At 49.6% G+C, this 19,505-nt stretch overlaps 1 protein-coding gene across 3 annotated transcripts in view; it reads right to left on the bottom strand.

Annotated features, from left to right (window-relative positions):
* Positions 1-19,486, bottom strand: part of ptprn2 (protein tyrosine phosphatase receptor type N2) — a 59,222-nt gene extending 39,736 nt beyond the window's left edge. For all 3 annotated transcript variants that reach the window (XM_049749973.2, XM_049749975.2, XM_068648771.1), the window contains exons 1-10: positions 18,884-19,486; positions 16,271-16,321; positions 14,582-14,695; positions 12,448-12,695; positions 11,996-12,368; positions 11,639-11,878; positions 11,523-11,566; positions 10,541-10,881; positions 9,047-9,133; positions 6,344-6,423 (exon numbers count right to left, since the gene is read on the bottom strand). In XM_049749973.2, coding sequence (XP_049605930.1) covers positions 6,344-6,423; positions 9,047-9,133; positions 10,541-10,881; positions 11,523-11,566; positions 11,639-11,878; positions 11,996-12,368; positions 12,448-12,695; positions 14,582-14,695; positions 16,271-16,321; positions 18,884-19,316 — 2,011 coding nt within the window. In that variant the 5' untranslated portion in view covers positions 19,317-19,486. The remainder of the gene's footprint in view (positions 1-6,343; positions 6,424-9,046; positions 9,134-10,540; positions 10,882-11,522; positions 11,567-11,638; positions 11,879-11,995; positions 12,369-12,447; positions 12,696-14,581; positions 14,696-16,270; positions 16,322-18,883) is intronic.
* Between the last annotated feature and the right edge of the window lie 19 nt (positions 19,487-19,505).

Genomic DNA, 19,505 nt, shown 5'->3' with positions numbered 1-19,505 from the left:
TGAAGCCTTTTTGTGAACTCCTCCACAAGATCATCTTCACAGCTTCTTTCAATTTAGCATAATGGGGGGGTTGTGCATTTTTGGATATCATTACATTATGAGTCATGGCAGGAAGATGGGGTGATGCTCATTTACTGGGCTGTTTGTGCGAGCTGCTTCACAATGCGAAAAAACAAAACAAAAAAGACGGTGTACAAGAACCCGCTGCTCTCCACATGCTAAGAGCCATCAGCGAGGCGGCGTTCCATGCGGGAAGATGAAGGACGGAAAGAACAGAAGAGATGAAGGCTGAGAGGGTCGGCGCGGAGCGAGGGAAAAAAAAAAAAAAAACAGGAGGAGGAAAAGGTGGGAGCCGGCCGGTGGGGGCCGCCCGCCCGCCGCTAAAGAGGAGCTTGGATTTTCTGCTCAACATGGTGCTTTAATCCTACCGTCTCTCTTCTGCTCCTCCAATCTATGGAGCCGTGACAAAAAACTCAAGGAGACTACTAAACATGGTAGGGACCTCCTACATCAAGCCTTAAAGTAACGCGGGGAATTGATGCCGTCCGTCGCGTTGCAAATAAAGACATTTGGGAAAAAAGGCAAATGCAAGGGCATTGCAGTCAATAGATTGTAAAAACATTCACAACAGTCGCAGCTAGCCTTGCTAGCTGACTCAAGTTGGCTCGACACGATAGCATCTTGACCAAGATGGAAACAAGGTGTCCCCTTAGCGTGTTAGCCTAGCATTCCTTGACAGATGAAGCAGATAAGATTGTTGATTTGGGCAGAAATCAAGCTTAAATTGATCTGCTGTGGAAACAAGCCCAAAAATGTTTCCATTGTGAAAATGAATAGGAGTGTGACCAAAATCATAAAGCAAGCCATTCGACTGCTATGGCCAGCCAGCCAGCCAGCCAGCCAGCCAGCCAGCGTGGCTCAGCTGCATGGAAATGAGATCACGACATAAGTCACGTTTTCATTTCTTTTTTTCAAGCGGCAACTCTGGCTCCCATCCAAAGAGCTCAATTACAAGAGCGGGTGTCGCGCAACGCCGAGTCCCGGCAAACGGGAACACTTTGCACCAAATAAAGGAGTTTGATAATTAGCTTTGCTTACACAAAGCAAAGCCGAGTGTGAATCTTTGGAGACGTTTGCGTCCACAAATGTTTTCAATGGCGCACAATCATATTGAGGAGAAAGAGACAACATCCACTGATGATTAATAAGCCATGTGGCTTCCACTCAGCCAACTTGTAGTCCAACTCTAGATTGGTCTTAACGATTCAACGCAGCTTTCTGATCTTTTTTGTTTTGCCAAATTGCGTACTGCTGATTGAGCAACAGGTCGAAAACGGGATATTCCAGAAACCTGAGTTCGTATGACAAATATGAGCAAATCCTCACATGCTTAACACATGTGAATGACATGACGTTTGCAAAGCAAAGGTAGGTATCTTTCGCCTGAAGCCAGCTAGCTAGCTAGCTAGCCGCTGGTTTGCGTTGGGAGTTAGGTGGTAAGCTTGGGCTTGAAATGGATCCCGAGCCGGCTGCGCGTCCAGTACTTGAGACACTTTGCAATACGTCACCTGTTCTTTACTCCAGCCCTATTCACTTTTCGGGGTTGGCTTCAATTTGCGTTGCAGCGCTTTTCTCATTAATCTCCCGCCATTTGCCGATTTGATCCACTAGAAATGTCTTTCAATTATTCATGACCGTTTCCCCACAAATACCTCGGAGATGGAATTAGCAAACAAACAATGCCAGGCGACGCTAATCCCCGCCGATGGGTGAAGATCCTTTAATGCACTGGAGATGCGGCTGGCTGTTGACAGGCACCTGTTACTGTCTCGAGCTTCTTCTTTGCCACACTAAACATGTTTACAAGAGCAACGCTGAGGTGAACACTCGAGCGCGGTGGAGAGGAGTAACGAGGAGCAGGAGAGCATGGAGGAGAGCGCCAAAGCAAAGGAAAGGAAAGGAAAGGAAAGGGGAAGACCAGACCATGACTGACGAGGATGAACGGGATAAAAGGGGAGCTAAAGACACTGCCCGAATCATTAATCGTCTGGAACCTTCTCGGCTTTTTGTTACAATAGAAATGTTTCCACATGACAACGTTCGTGGAAGAAGCGCTCAGTGAAAGAAAGAGTGTTTGATGAGAGCGGAGCGTTTAAAGAGGCAGGATTCCCAAAGAGGGGCTGGCTGGCTGGCTGGCTGGCTGGCTTGCTTTTTTAATAACTGTCACAAACAACTCCCTGCATGGCGAGCGGTCGCTTCGGAGAAGAAAAGGACAATCCGCCGTCTCGGCCTTGGGAGCCTTTTTACATCTTCAGCTGGCTTACTCGAGTCTGAATTCATTGATGGCTGGCGAAAAAGGAAATAAAAAGCATTTTTCGGGGGGGCCGGCTACAAGCAAGCAAGCAAGCAAGCAGCAACACGTGTTCTTTCCTTCTTATGGCACGTATTCGTCAACTCGTCAGCGCATAAACGTTCGGGAAGACGGAAAACGCGGCGCGCGTCCTATCGCATTAGCGTCACCGTCCGTCAACATGCGCAACGTCTGTCTGTCTTTGTGCGCTAACGTGTCCTCCGGCAGACGATGCAAAAGAGGATGGTGTGTACCACACGCACGCACGCACGCACGCACGCACGCACGCACGCTCGCTCGCCTCTATCAAACACACGCATGCACGCACGCACGCACACACTTGCAGAGCCGGCGGCGATGGAGGAGAAGAGACCGAGGAAGACTTTGATCACCCAACTGAGCGCATTCGAGCAGTCAAGCAGCAAGGGGTGCGAGCTCGCCAGTGATGCATGAGAGGAGAGAGGAGTGAGTGAGTGAGTGAGTGAGTGAGTGAGTGAGTGAGTGAGTGAGTGAGTGAGTGAGTGAGTGAGTGAGTGAGTGAGTGAGTGAGTGAGTGAGCGAGCGAGCGAGCAAGCGCCCTGGGAAAGCGGGGATGGATGAAGCTCACTGATACAGATGTTCAGGGAGCACACACTTGTTTATTTTGACTTAAAAAAACACCTCGATTTGGCCACAGCACCGGCAAAAAAAAACGGAGGCGAGAAAATGTAATTCTCACTTTGTTTTTCAAAGCCTCTTGGTGGTTTGTTGGTTCAGAGCGAGCGAAAGGGAACGCCGGCCGGCTCAGATGGGCCGCAAAAAGCGGTCCCAACACTGGCGGCTTGTAAAGCTCCGCAGATGAAGCTGCCGGGCTGCCGGGCGGCCGGCCGGGCTGTTTTCGCCAAAGAGAGCAGGTAATTATCATTGGCATTTTGACAAGTGTTCGCAGCAGTGAAGGTCAACTCTGTCTGCGTGGGAGATCTATGCTAATATGCTCAGCTGGAAAGAGGACTAGCACTCAAACGCCACATCAAAAAAACAGGCTGCCAGTGTGCATGGGCGCATTCAGTGGCAGATCAGAGCTGGAGAATTGCCAGTCCAACTTAAAACGCTGTGCAATTAAAGCCCGCTTTGGCCTTTCAATCCATTACAGTCCAGTGTGCTGAAAAACGGAGGGATCCGCTGTTGTTGTGCTCGGGCAAAAGCCATGTTCTCAGGGGCAAGGAGCTGCGTTCAAGTGACGCGAGTCGCTTCAGGACATAGCCCTGTCTAATAGAACCAAGTCAAACATATTTTCAGCCCAAACATTTTATGATGACTTGCAAAAAGCCACAAATGCCAGACCCAAAGGGTTCAGCTCATTGACATATGTACCTATTTACATTACATTTTGGGCTTTAGGAGAGACTGCCTGACTGTAGTTAAGTCAGTGGGAGCCGGGCAAGGACGTTCCTTCCCTTTTGTCTGGGCTGTCACGCCCGGGTGACCTGGGAGGCCACAAAGGCCCCCAAAGGCCAGAGCGCAGCAATGAGTCTGCAGGCCCCCGGGCCGTGAGAACGCCGGCCCTCGGTCAATGAAGGCCGGGAGGGAGGGAGGGAGGGAGGGAGGGAGGGAGGGAGGGAGGGAGGGAGGGAGGGAGAGAGCGAGAGAGGCAGGGAACCCTGAGAGCCAGTGGCTGGGCCATCTGGAGCCAGCCAGCCAGCCAGCCAGCCAGCCAGCCAGCCAGCGAGCAGGAGACCCTGACGCACGGCTGTCACCCCAGGAGGCAGGCAGAGACATGCACGCAGACAATGTTACTTCCTCACACTTCAGTGATGACAGAAAGGAGATCTGGGAGAGTGAGCTTATTATTCAAACAGGCACAAACACGTGATGGAGAGTCCACTGACCAATGAGAGAAGAAAATGGTGATACCACGAACCCGTGCGTCAAAGCCATCCTCAATCGTAGCCGACGCCACGCAAGTAGTCATTGGTGTCAAGAAAACCTGTTGAATTGATTGACAGTAATCCCCCCTTCACCTTGGGCTTGATTTCCCAGCCAAGTCAGCCATATTGACAAAAAAAAAAAAAAAAAACGATTTCAATACAGCATGTACAGGAAGCAAAGTCCAGTACGGAATTTCTTAAAGGAGCCGAGAGTTGAACGCTCGGTCGTCTGGTGAAATAAGCACTTTTCATGGCACGGTATGAACACAGCTGCAGAAAAGCAGAAAAAAAAAAAATCTCACGCAAACAAAACGCACGCGCGCACGCGCACACGCACACACCGAGACACACAAGGAAGGCCTCGTGGTTTCGATAAAGCGGCAGCTTTCCCTTTTGTTTTGCAGCCGAGCAGGGATTAGGCAACGCGCGTCTTTGTCCTGCGGTTTTCCAGTTGAGCAGAACACAAGAGCCTCTACCTCGGCTAATACAGTCAGACCTCCCAGCAGGCCTTTCACCCACGCTGCCGCTAAGAACCTGCTGCCCAAAAGATGCTTTTCAATGACTTATCAAATCTCTTCAATACTGTCCGTGCCTTTCAACCGAGTCTCTTTGTCTCGTCCTTTCAATGGGGCATTGAGCACATCAAATGGAAAGTGATGGGCAGATAGACGGACAGCAGTGTTGCGCCCGCCGCCGCCGCCGCCGCCGCCGCCACCCCATACCATATTAACCTCCGGCAGACAATGTCGGGTACAGTCAAGGTAGCGCCCCGTGGAGGTTTGCCCGGCCCGTTGTTCCATGTCTTCCTCTATCAGGACGTACGTACGTACACTCAGGCATAACCGCAGAAAAGTGGACGAGTATGAAGAGAAGAAACATAGAAGCGCATCTTCGTCCAGGATACATGTCCCTCAATTTAGCACTGTTTATGTTCAAATCTAAGTTGCGTTTTTTTCAGTTGCTGTTAGCATTAGCGCTGATCCGATCCCGAAAGAAATACAAACATTTTAGATTTATTTATGATTGAAATGGTATTTTTTTTTTTTCCCCTCGATATTTCTTCATTTATTGACTTCTATATTCATTCTTTTGGTCTGATTTTAGCTGTATCGGCGCTCGCCTGGGCCAAGAGGAGACTACATTTGCCGCTCGGTGAGCGCAACGCTGCATGCTGCGCGGGCTCCCAGCGGCAGGTTGAGTCCAGAACGCAGCGTGGCGTTTTGATGAGTTCATTAGGAGGCCACGTCATTTATGCACAGTCACACATAAGGCAAAGGTCAGCCAGGATTACCCAGGTGGCCGCTGCATGCGGGCGTCACTTTGATTTTCAGATTCCATTTAAAGCACGCTGTTGCTTCGCAAGCCGGTCGGTCGGTGGCCACCATAAAGAAAAGCAAAAACACGCCGCACTCGTGTCGCGTTCGAGTCATCGTCGAGGAGATATTCGGGGCGCTGATGCAACAGAACGCTAGCTCAGCTAGTCAGGAAGCCGAGCTCCGGCTGGGACGGCTCGATCCTAAAGGTCAGCCGCGGGTTGCCGTTTAAAATTTCATCCTCGTGGAGGCTTTGCGTCTGTTGCCGATCACCGACGACGACCAATTAGAAGCGGGACTGGTTAGCCGTTGCTATTCAGGTAGGCTGAGATTCATAATTCATCAGGCGGACGGACGATTATGTTGACTTAACATTTGGGCTGACATTTCAGCCTCGCTCACGCCTTTCATTAGCGCTCGCTACACGACATCTCATCAAAGTCCGTCAAACTCGAGAGGGGGGCAGGAATTTCAGGAAAAAGGCGAACGTGAGCGACCCTTGCTGCTTTTCCGCTGGCTTGCTAAAAAATGTTAGCCCCCGATGTTGTTATGATGATTTAAACATACAAATCTAAAATACTGTTAGCTTTTTCGCAAGGCTGGCTGGGAAAAATTGGTCCCGAAATTGGGCAACAGCGCCGACAGGATTTTCTTTCCCCTTTAATCCCTTTGTGAAGCAAACACTGCAAACGATGACGGGTGCAGCGCAAGTCGACATCTGGCGCAAAAGTCCATTTCCCCACAAACCCGCTGAGAAGATGAATGGACTGTACCTGCAATTGTCACCAGGTCCGCTGTGGTTACATTGGCGGAGTTTGGGCCCACCCGGAAAGTCAACGCCGGGCCGAGAACGCTGCGGTAAGAGAAAATGAGGCGTGAATGGAATATCAATAAAATGTCTTTCTGCATTGGAACTTCAGCTTTCTTGCGAAAGCCGAGTAACCGCACACTCTCGGCACTTACTGGCCGCTGTACGGTCGGGAGTCGGCGGCCGAGCTTGGCCGTCAAGTTAAAGCTCTCGGAGTGGAGCAACTCCCAGCGGTGCACGGGGAAAATGTGTATTTTTTTACTCACTTCATACCAAATTGCCGCATGGCCAATTTCGGCCCACAAATCCAAGCAAAAAATAAAGAGATAACACTCGTACGTTGGGGTCACTCTTATCTCAAGGCACCGCTGTCAGACCAATGACTGGTGTTCCACCACACAAACAAACTCACTTGGCCATCAGTCGCCTGCACTCTCGCAAAATATGAGCCAATCCTTGCAGACAGATGGAGCCAGCCATGCACTGATTTGTGAACACCATCCCTCCATCACGCACGCACAGTTCTAGGGGGGTGGGGGTGCCCTTCTCTTATGCTTCACCTGGGTTCCGTTTGCTCTCGTAAATGCAGACGGCTAGTGAAATTGCGTGTGACCCACGCCCCCTAGCGCCCCGGCTGGGTACAGCCCTTACGTCATCTCAATAGAAGCTCATATTTCCCACTCAGCCAATCATCTGGAAAAGAAAAGAAAAAAGATCACCGCAGGCCTGACTATCTTAAAACTCCAGCCCCTTCATCAAAATGTCCGCCTCGCCTGTTTGTCACATCTCAGCATCTCTCCCGCCGGCCGAATCCTTATCGCGGGGTAGAGGGGGGGGGGGGGGGTGGAGTGTTCAAGAAAAAGAGCTGGCACGAAAGGGAAAGCAGAGCGGTGCGCTCTGACCCAGCTTCCGAGCATATTCAGACAAGGGGGACGTTTTGAAACGCTCACCTGCCGCGGTCTCACGGCACAATGGGTTCGCTCGCTCGCTCGCGTCCTCTGCCTGGGCTATTTCCACTTTCATTAGAGAGCAACAAAGAGGGACATTTTCTCCATTTCTCTTTTGTATGGAACCAAGTCCGCTTATACGCCGTCCTTAAGAGATAGCTGTGGGCAAAACATATATGAACCAGTGGGAAGTAATGAGCCATAGTGGTGCCTTGAGATACAAGCAACCCCGACTTATGAGCGTCAGTCAATCATGTTACTGTATACTGCCCTCTGGCGGCCTTGGCAGCCATACCATTAGGAGCAGCACAATGGCCATTGAATTGAAGAAAGAAAAAAAAAAGGGTTTACTTCTTTATGTTCTATTTAATTATGTTATCAGTGCCTGTTTTTAGGAAATAAAATATGGGAGTTTAGACATATTAGCAACATTTCCTGTTGAAATAAATTGCAATGCCATCAATCTGTTCCAAAAAGCACCCCATTTTTGTTCCATATTCTAATAAATAAACTACACCACATGGTTTTGAAAAAGAATAGAAAGTTCAAAATTGTAAATTGGTTTTACAAAAATATTGCATTTTATTTCATACTTTGAACATTTGTGAGCATTTGAATTTGTATTTTTATTTATTTCACGTTTGGTGTTTACTTGAGCCGCATCTGTCTGGCCATATCGGCGGCTCCTCATCTGTATCCAGCTAGCGCGTTAGCATCAGGGTTGATTAGCGCTGATGTGATATGGCAGCTGTAATAACAGGATTAACTCAATCAGTGCCGGCCTGATGACATGTCCCGGTGTTCCTGCTCGTCACAAATGAAAAGATTGAGAATCTCCTTGGCGGACTTTCTTTCGAGGTCAAGATTTGGCCAGCGTGCACGGTATACAGAGCGCTTTATCGCATTTCATTAGAGCAAAATCTTTGAGGGGTGAAGTCCTACAGATATACCCCCCCCCCAGTAGATTGGCGAAGAGACACTGTACTCCACAGTCATGCGCTGACGTTCCCAAGGCCGACAAAGTCAGCCTCTCAAATATAGCGGCGTTGTCATGCCAATGTTCCCGTTTTGAATATACTACAGTACATCCGCCGCCCGTTGTCTTATTTGCGTGGAACATGACTGGTCTGCCGCCTACGTGGTCTGACACCAGTCGCGCCGTTCCGTAGCGGAACAAAACAGCTTCGGGTTCAAGGACGCGAGCGCGCATTAAGCGGCTCCCACGGAACAACTTGCTCTATTAGCGACCCCGCCGCCAGCCACACGCGTGGTCCATATCGCCGCTTCCTCCACTCGCTCGGTCGACTGTTGTTTTACTTTGACGAGGCGTACGGAGACAGAGGAGGTGGTTTGAATACAGACGATACATGGCAAGCGTTCCGGAGGTAATTAGGGCCGCCGGAGAAGTCAAACGCTCGGAAAGGTCAGGTAAACAACAAAGGCCGGCCGGCCTGCCTGCCTGCCTGCCTGCCTGCCTGCCTGCCTGCCTGCCTGCCTGCCTGCCTGCCTGCCTGCCTGCCTGCCTGCACTGGGGCCACTGCAAAGTTTTGCCAGACTTTTTGAAGGTTGAACAATCAGACATTGTCATTCTGGTCTCGACTTTGAACAAGGCCGTACGTATAGGGGCGGGACATTTCGACCGAGCACGTACGGACGGAGCTGATTCGGTGTCACTGCGGAGCCATCCGGAAATGCCTTGGGTGAGGACGACGGGCACTTACGATAGCTGCGTGAGGTCTGCGGCGTGGAGGTGCAGCTCCCGGGTGAGCCGTTCCATCAAGTCCACCGCCTGCTCCGAGGTGAGGGAGCTGAAAGTACACACACGCAGCCAAGCGAGCGTCAAATAGGCTCTGTCCAAATACACAAATGGGCCATTTGCATGCCAGCATAAACACTGGAGTGCCGACATTTGGACAATCTACTTAAGTTCAGGAAGGAAGTATTTGTAGGCGAATCGCACAAAGCATGTGGCTGGCTGGGGAGAGGGGGAAAGGCGGCGGGTTTGCTAAATCACCTGCTTTTGTCCCCGCAATGAGACAAACAATCAGGTGCAAATGGAACCTGCATGAGGTGTAATGGCTGCATCATATGGATGCGCCTCTCCGCCATTTCCCTCCTCCTCCTCTCATCTTTCTTGCTCTTTGCGCACCATTCTCTCTCTCTCTCTCTCTCTCTCTCTCCTCACGCCCAGAGTACACAAACGCGGCGGGCAGAAAGACGCGCCCCTCGCCGCCCCTCGCTGCTCCTCGCCGCCAGACGAGAATAATAAGGTGCAAATGGAATGGAGGTGAAGTGTAATGGCGCTCTGATAAAGCCATGCCTCATCTCAGCTCAGTCCACGTCTTCTCACTCTTGCAGACTAAATGGCTGAGGAAATAGACCAAACAAAAGGTCATTTGCAGGAGGGGGGCGAAAATAACTACACACACAAGAAAGCCACTGGGTTTCTGTGGATTTTAACGAGAATGCGCCGAGAGGCGGCAAGGTCAACAAACAGTCGGTCGGGGATGGCATTGAGACGACTTAGTGAATGAAAACTCCAAGAATATTTCTTTGCTTGAATGGCTATTTTGTTGGATCACCATTAGTTACATGTTCAGAATCGCACTATCAAGGTGGCCAAAACAGGCCCTTTTCCATTGGCGTGTACTTCTGGTCAAGGAAAAGCAAGCTTTTTGGCAAGCTCGCCACCTACAGCAGCGGAGTGGAAATGCACCGCCTTGAACGAGTTATTTAAGATTGGCGGAAGGGAAGGCATTCCAGCGGCCGTCAAACGCGGCAACTCCTCTTCCCGCCGCCGCCGCCAGCAGCAGCAGCTGTCTGTCAGATAAGCTCACCTTTTAAGTGACTCAAAAGAAAAGCCTTTTGGCCTGGAACATCGGCACCTAACCAACCACCCACCCACGCACGCACGCACAGCGGCGGGGCAACTTTACAGGTGAAGGACAAGCCCGTGACACAACACTCGATAACGCCATAAAGGGATTTGAAAGAGGGCCGGCCGGAGAGGATGTGAAGACTAATGACTAATCCCACCCGCCCGTCGGCAAAAGCCCGCCCACTTTCACATGCGGTCTCATCATGAACTACTGTGCAGCAACACACATTTGGTTCTTGCACATTGATATCGGTGGCCATTGGGGCCACACAAAGAAGAAAAGAAAAGGAAGTACGACCACTAGCTAACGTTCATTTGGAGCCAGAAAGCCACTCACTCAGAGCCGGTTATGATGTATCCAAAATGTCGGTCCTTCCCTCTGCTGGAAAACTCCTTGACTCCGACGTGCACCAGCTGAGTTTTCACTTGGATGTCATTGGCGGCAGGCTTCTGCATCCACGTTTCCATCTGGGAGCGCGCCTGTTGCAAAGCGCCGCCGCTCAGACGCGAGGCCGAGCCTTCGCCGGCAGCAGCAGCTGACGCTTTGCTTTTTTCCTGTGTGGTCCGGCTCCGGACGCTCTCCAGGCCCGCCGCTTTTTCAGCGGGAGCAGGTTGGACCTCAGAGGAGTCACCCATCTTGTCGAGGTAGTTGAGGAGCTTGGAGAAAATGGCCGTATGCTGTCATACAAGAAAAAAATCATTTAAGAGAATAAAGTCGTACCGTTTTAATAGAAAATGAGAATATTATCAAGTTCAAAATGTATATTTTGATCTATTCATTTGTAGCCCAAAAATTCTCCCGAGACTGAAATGGGATATTTTTCATCAAAAAAGGTCTATATTTTTCTATTCAAAAAATGTGTGATTTTTTTGAAATACGGTAGCATTCATCTGAAAATGCATCTTTTTAAAGAAAAGTGCAAATTGAAAGGCATGTCTCAGAAAAAGAGATCTGGTTATTAAAAAAAAAAAAAAATTGTATTCAAAATGTTTACAATAAAGTTCCAAGGTCTAGTGACTGTGTGAATATGTTGAATTAAGTGTGCAAAAGACCTGCATGGCTTTATATTTATATCCCAGAAGCATAGCGGCGGCCGGCACCTTGTGACTTTTTCAAATCCAGAATAAGCCTCCTCCACCAAATGCTTTGCTTGAGACAGTAGTGAGCGGAGTGAGTCCGAATGTGCAGTTCATTGACTGCAATTTGTTTCTGCACGCGCCTCCCCATCAATTTCATGTGCTCAAGTTTTGGGTCGGACACGTCTCCTCATCCTGCAAATTCACGTGTGAATTGCGGGGACGGAGAAATTGGAATTCACCTCGTCAACGGGGTTCTTGTTGGCTGCGCCATCTTCTCGTTGGCCTGGAAACAACATGCGATAGAGAAGTCACCCGAGTAAATCTTAAAACGGTGACAAACCCTGGTTTCCGCTACCTTGTCCAAATGTCCAAGGGTCTTTCCGGTTGTTGACTTTCTCCGCTTTTACGCTCAAGACTTGGTCGGGCTCCACGTCAGCCCTAAGATCGGCGTCTTCCTCCTGGGGTTGCCCCGCCTGGGCTCCCCGCAGAGCGCCGCTGATGATGCTGGCCAGCTGCTCCAGGTCTTTGGCCATCCAAGGCTCCATGTTTAAACCGTGCCCTCCCAAACGGTTGACCATATCTTGGATCATAAGATCTGGGAGAGAAGAAAAGACGAGAAATGATACATTGATAGAGCTAAAGGTTAGCCATCAGCATCAGGCACAACAGTCTCTCGGAGAATCTCAACGGGAGATGTCAAGCAGGTTGTTACCGTTGGTGAAATGAGGCGGCTTCTCGGCCGTCGGTCGGTCGGACCCGCTCCTGAACAACAGTCCATCCAGCTTGGCTTTCGGAGATTTGGGACCAAAGGCCAGGTGGACTTCATCTGGCGGCGGACGCACGTAGCCAAGGTAACGGAGCTTCCCTTTGGACCCTGTTGGTCCGCCTTGTGTGAGGAGCTGCCCCAGGTGGTTGGAGAGGGGCCTGTAGGGGGCGCTAAGCTCAGGGTGCCTGCCCTCGCCGCTCTGAGAGAAGATCTTGGTGATTGGGGCTTGGTTGGCTGCCTTCTGGAGACTGTAGACGCTGGTCTCCTTCCAAGCCGACTTTGGCGGACCGCGCTCGTCATAATCGCTTACGCCTTCGTTCTACAGAAAGAAAGAAATCTGTTGTTTTGATTGCTCACTTGTTGCTCGGCAGAATGACCACTGTGCAACAGCTTCTGACTCGAGTACTAGCCGCCTCTTGTTGGACTCCAGGCTGCAGCCGTGGCGGGAAACGTGAACCTTTCAGGAAGCGCTGAAGGTTCCGGCTCAACTCGGCCTCTCCGGGCCTCTCTTTCCTCCCCGCCGTCCCGCCGTAGGACCCGAGGGGCACTTCCGATGCTTCCTGATGGCCGAGGGCATCGCCGCTCCTCAGTTTGGAGAGCGCTCCGGAGACGGCCTGCTGGGTGATGTCGTCCTGCCAGGCAAGACCTGAGGGAGCGCAAAGGTGCCAATCGGCTCGTATCCACTGACTGATTATCACGCCCCCGCCCGCCCGCCCGCCCGCCCGCCTCTGAGAAGCACAAACGGCTGGCTTAATTAACGCCGCAGCATTCAAAGAATTGCCCGTCTGGGCCTTCGAAGAATTTCAGCCACTCAAACATTCCCCCGTGGTCTCATCCGGTGTCTTTTGGAACGAGGCGATTCAAATTAGTTTTGTTTGATTTCTTAAGGACATGTATAGAAGAAGAATTTGGTAGTGTGCACGGGCAAAAATGAAAGTGGAGGAACCTCCCTTTCACAAAGATGGCATTTAACAAAAATGAAAATGTGAAGAAGCTTTTGTTTGTAACTTATTAGAAATTCAAGCTGTGTGATGAAAGGAAGGGCACTGCAGCCCACTTTACGGCAGATCAAAATATGAAATGTGATCATAACAACAATAGCAAATGCTGCTTGTGTTTGGTGGCTGCATCCGAGAGTTAGAATGCTTTTATTCCCCCCCCCCCCACACACACACACACAACCTAATTCTAAGTAAGACATGCTTCAAAATGTATAGAAACAGCAGCTAATAAAGAATAGATAGTTTTGAACAAAAGCTCAATTTGTGGCATTTTTGACAACCTTAAAAGCCTCGTTCTAGTCTTTGTTGGCCAAAGGCTAAGCTAATATGCATCAGGAGCTCCCCGCTTGAGTCATTTGGTATTGTAGTGGTGGCGGGTACCTTGACAAGCCGCATACAAACACAATGAAGAAAACAACAAGGAATGAAATGAATTTGTTCACGCTAAAAGCAGGTTACTTTCAAATGACCCTGACGCCTACGCCTCGCACTCACGCCGACTGAATGCTAACTTTAAAGCGGGTGATCCCTGCGTCGCACCGCGTGTATTGTACGTTCACGGTCGCGCTTATTTTCATCAGGGCTTTTTCAGGAAACTTGATTTGTTCACTGGAACCGTGAATAAAAAAAATTAAAAAAACACTAGAAAATGCCTTTGACGTTTTCAGAGGTCATGGAAAAATGGACTCATTTCAGCAAAGTGTGGATAGAGTGTGCACAAATACCATTGCGCTAGTCTGATGCCTCTTTTCCGCGCGCTCGATTCCCATTGATGTGAGTGACATGCCATTTTCGAGATAAGGGGGATTTTCAATCAATTCCATTGACGTTCCTCGCCATCTTCGCACCCCGACCAACTCCATACTCGGCAATTTCACCCGCGCGACACAATGCTGTCGATAAAGCCGACATTGCCGAGACGATGTGCCGCCAATTACAAAAATAAGTAAATAAATAAATAAATGGCTGCAGTGCATTGTGGGGCAGATACAATTCAAAACGATGACATCACTGCCTCAAGGTCGGAGTTTAAACGGCGGGCCCTCCGCGTTTATTCATTTCACGCCACCCTTCCCTTTTCCACTTTTTATTCGCTTCCCCCCCCCCGGCTGACTGTTAATGGTTCACGCCTGTTACAAGATATTAAGCTCAGAGTGTCCTGCAAAAGCCAATTATGTTTGCACTGGGTGGGTGGGGGACTTAATCCGCCTCATGTTTGTGCGGAAGGCATCTACTGCCCCCAGGTGGGTCACCGCGGCAACTACAATTTGCTCAATTTGGACTAAGTGACTCATCTCCATGGACGCGACGTAAAATGATCATCAGTCTACCTTAATGTCCCCCCCACCCCCGGGGAGGCAGGCATATTGACCGCCATTCGTCATTTAAAGTGACATTCGTCAACAGGGAAAGATTGAAAATCCTCATCAATCACTTTCTCCACTCAGGTGGCCATCTTGCTATATCTGAGCATACTGATTTTTTGCGGTGTGTGTGTGTGTGTTAGCAGTTGATCAAAGTGAGCATGTACCTCGATGAGCCAGTTTCTGCAAGAGAGTCCTGAGACGCAGTAAGCCGGAGGAAGACACGTCATATGTATTCAGGTCTGCGCCAGCCAGCTGCTGACACCTCCCGAATACTCCATCTGCACATCAGGAGAAGAAGAGCGAGCATGAAGGAACAGCATTTGGAAGCAAGACACTCCCGATTGGCATCTCCTTTGGTGATAGCAAAGACTATCAAGAGAGCGGGAAGTGTGGTGGTGGTGGTGGTGGTGGTGGTGGTGGTGGTGGTGGTGGGGGTTAACACTGCAAATGGAGCACATCAGCCTAGCTCGATTGAGGTCGCTAGGCAACCAGAGCCAACCGGTTGTACCGGACGAGCGCCCGGGACCTCTGGAGGAGACTGAAATGTAATAAAGACGCAGATCATTCCATCCATCTGACTGGCTAGAAATGGCGCAATCCAAACGAAAGACATTTCATTTGCTGTGACTAGCTTACTGCTTTTATATTCTCTGTGTTAGAAACAATTAACCTGCGGTGGGTGTTTTAGTGATTTTGTGGTCACCTTCCCCACCCACCGGTCGGTCGGTCGGTCGGGGCTGTTGTATGTTGCATGATTGGAATTCATATTGATCACAGCTTTGGTTCCGTTCGGCTGCATCGTAAGCACTTGGAAGGGAAACGCCTTTCTACTTGGGTTGTCATCTTGGCGTTTTACCAAAAGTCATTAGGCATGAACGGATTTGACTGAGCTGAACTTGAAGTTTCTTGCTTCTGTATTGACAATAAGTGTCATGACAAGCTGGAGACAAGAGTCCGATGAGATAAGCGCAGCACTTCATCAATGGCACGCATGCATGCACGCACCCTGACGGCTCTGTTGATCTGCACTGGACATCATGCTTTGTCTGGACATATCGATTAGCGCTGCCAATCACACCCCGTCTAAATAATAAGTGTCCTAATAAGTCATCACTTGTCTCCTGCCTCCGTCTTGGCATAATGACGCACGTAGCTATCTCCTTCACACTTTAGATGGCAGCCAGCAGGAGTGTGTGGGTTGCAGGGTCTGGATTTACGCCTCTTCAAAAAAAAGATCTCCCTTCGTAACTTCAACATGAGCCGAGACGCGGCGAACAGAAGGAAAGATGAATTCATCGTAATTACTGTTTGGATTTCACAATGTAGAATAGAATTAGGTTTGCAGGAAGACACAAGTAAAATGAAGAAAGAAAGAAAAAAAGAAGAAGAAAAAATGAGTCAGTGCCTTCCCAGAAGGGAATTGCATTCATCGAGGCCTGTTGCCATGGAAACCGACGAGCGATGCTGCACATCAAACACTGCGGAAAGCCGGTATGTCACGGCCGGTTTGCTTTCCTTCCTTACATAATAATCAAAACCCATCCGTTACTTTTGTTATGATGCGCAGCGCTCCATGAGAAACTGGGCTTGATTAGCACGACAGGGAGGAGGAAGTGAAGTGGCCGACCCCCGCGGCACACTTCCTGCTACTCATCGCTAGCGATGCCAGGTTGCTAGGCAACCAAACCAGACGGCGATATTTCCATACTGTCTGTGGCGACCAATCTGGATCGCGCAAACTCGGTTTGTATGGAAATGAACGCATCCTCGGCTTTTGAAAATGTATGTCTAAAAATCGGAATGTCATTCAAATAGATGATTTGGAGCAAACTCAAATTCAAAAGTAGTCTTACCGTTGACACAGAACTCGTAAGCTTGGCAAAGGTCATCTTCAAACCGGCAACCTAAAAGTAAACATGCATGCGGAAAATACAATTAAAATTCAATGCGTGTTTAAAACAAGAAAAGGAAGATGCATCGGGCAAAAATGGAAAGCTGGTGGCTGATTGAGGAGAGGTTCTAACCGTAAAAAAAGGCTTGATTGAGAAAAGTGTTCCTAGGAGTGAAAACAATGGCCAGCGGGCTTTTTGAGCATGCAATTTGCATATTGTAGAGCGGGCAGGCAGGCTTACTTTACCTCCTCATCACTTTTTTGCCTTAATTTAATCAGGAAGCGTGTCAGCTCTCAATATTAATTAGGCCCTTCCATTAAATCAAGCATGCAGCCGAGCGTGAGCCTGCTCGCATCCTCTTCCTTCCACTGCCATGGCGGAGATGATTAAAAACGACGCCTTTTAATTCAAATGTAGTCTATCTACGTTGATGTGGCTGATTAGCGATTAAGAATGGAGGTGGAACAACAATTATCCAGTCTCAATGACAAAACCAATGTCCACGAGCTAACTGGTTGAATTGGCTCTAAATTCCATGCTTTTCATTTACAATACATTTTTACACACACACACAGAAAAAAAGGCATTTTTGGTGAAAATCTATCCATAAACTCATTTGAGATTCCGGCGAAAGCAACAGAACGAACCGAGGGAGCAGGTGCGAGCGGGCCTAACGCAGAATTCCCATGCAGGTCGCTCTCTGCCAATTCCTGGCGACATGCCTGTCCGCCCGGCAACAGCCAGGCCATGAATTAAAGATGGCTGCGTCGCCACGGCAACAACCACAAATGGGCGAGTTTGACCTGGCGTCTGGCCTGAATCCAATGATGTCGGAGTGTCTCTCGGCCGTTCACCAACCAGCGCTCAGCCTTTCTTCTTCCGTTTGGACATACTTTACGGTCTATGTTTTGACCTTTTCCCGTTCTCTTCATTCGGACTCCATGACTCATCCTCTTATCACATGAAGCCACTTTCACAGCCCCCAGGAGGCCAGATGTGTGCTTGGTCACAGGCGACGAGAGCGCCGCCGGCCGGGCGTTATTTTGCCAACAGCGTCTCTCTCCGAAGGAGGCTACGCTAGCCGCTATAATTGAAGTCTTCTTCACACTCCTTCTGTTATCACACCAGCCAGTCAGCCAGTCAGCCAGTCAGCCAGTCTGCCAGCCAGCCAGCCAGCCAGCCAGCCAGCCACCCAGCCAGCCAGCCAGCCAGCCAGCCAGCCAGCCAGCCTCTAGCCAGCCTCTAGCCAGCCTCTAGCCAGCCTCTAGCCAGCCTCTAGCCAGCCTCTAGCCAGCCAGCCAGCCAGGCAGCCAGCCAGCCAGCCAGCCAGCACAGGAAGGATCACACTGAAATGTGTGCTGCCATCCCACCTATCTAACCACACTAACCATATACTGTAGCTAATTACACAATATAAAGCCGATAGAGCTTAATGGATGACCAAATGAATCAACAGCTATGTCGATCATTCAGTCATGGTTTTGAGCCATTCTTTAAGTTAGACTTGTTGTAAAACCTCTGGTTTGAGCCTAAACAGTCAGTAAACATTCTCCCATTTCTCGGTGGCTTCCTGGAATGCGATTTGGACGTGTGCCTACCAGACGGCAGCGTCACGGCAACTGCCACGTGGCAATCCAAAACATATATGGTGAGCAACCGGCATGATATATTGTCACGCTCCACTAAAATGCCACCCGTCAAAAGCCATAGACATCAGCAATATGGAATGTTGAGCAGCATCCATATGACAAGTTACATTCCCCCCCCCGCTCTGCCTGCACAAATGCATACAAATGCCACCAAGTGAATTTATAAAAGCTGCCTGCCACCGTTTCATATTCCAAATCCATTCATACGCTGTAATCATAAAGCATTTGATGGCTGCCGATACAATTGATGGTGACGTTTGTCTCCCACGCTGCGCTGCTGACGTACACGCACGTGATGCTTCCAAATATACACGGCATGTTCAATATTAAACAGCCCGTATGAATCATCCCTCAAATTCACACGGTGGCTCCATAACACAATGCCATGGGAGGCAGTGGATGTTAATAACCATTTCTAAATGTCCATATAGCGTTTGCTCTTTTACAATATACACTATTTATGCTCACTGAATGGCCATGCCAGCCAATCACTGAAGATGATCATCATTACAAAGATGCATGTCATTATTTGGAATACACTTTTAAAAAAAGATTTCAATCAAATATCTAGGAATACCTCAAAACGTCCCATCATCTTCTGAATTGCAGGTGTACCTAATATTGTGACCAGCAGGAGTAAATCAAGATAAATCAAGATGCCAACTGGGCCTTGTTGTCAATGATGTAACCTGCCTACGGGGATGTATGGATTTCACCTTGCAACTCCAAACTATTATTAGAACACTTTTGTTGTTGGTTTGGGGGAAGATGAGGTAAACATGCAGCCGAATGCATGCGTGGAACTTCATACGAGGGGTCTCAACTTTTTTTATACATTCAAGAGCTGGACCCGTATCGTGACAATTCAAATAGAACATTTAAAAACGAGAGAGAGAGAAAGAGAGAGAGAGAGAGGCGTGCTCACCGAAGCTTCCGTCGGCTCGGGCAGGTGCGAAGCAGCACAGGCAGCCGGCCAAGGCCAAGACGAGCATGGGACATTGCAGAGACTCCATCCCGCCGCTTGGCTCAATCCATGTCCGCCTTACGAGCACATGACTGCGGCCGACACCAGGTGGGAGCGGCCCCGGAGGAATCGCCGCAGCTAGAAGAGCATGCTGCTCGCTTGATTCGGGCGGGGGAGGCTGGCGAAGGAGGAACCTAAAATGGCTGCAAAATAGAAGGGGAGCGGAGCAGAGCAGAGCAGAGCAGAGCAGAGCAGAGCCGAGCCGAGCAGAGCGCTGCCGTTGGTTTTCAGCACCGAGAACAGCGACAGAGTCAGATGGACGAGCCCCTCCTAAATGTGACGTCACGGAGACGTGGTGGGGAAACGTGCGCGAGAAGAATGGGCAGGGCTGCATCGATGCAATGGGGGAATCGAGAGAGAGAGAGAGGGAGGGAAGGAGGGAGGGAAGGAGCGGCACCCGAGTGGCAATAAAAGGGGGAATTTCTTTTACTATAGCTGTTCTACTTACCTAGTATTAAAAAGTAATAATAATAATCGGGGGGAAAAAAAAAGAAAAAAAACCCACAGTGCTTGGCACGAATTT

Source organism: Syngnathus scovelli, chromosome 18 (assembly GCF_024217435.2).
Source record: "Syngnathus scovelli strain Florida chromosome 18, RoL_Ssco_1.2, whole genome shotgun sequence".
In the NCBI taxonomy this organism is placed as follows: domain Eukaryota; kingdom Metazoa; phylum Chordata; class Actinopteri; order Syngnathiformes; family Syngnathidae; genus Syngnathus; species Syngnathus scovelli.
This window is presented reverse-complemented; position numbering and strand designations above follow the sequence as displayed.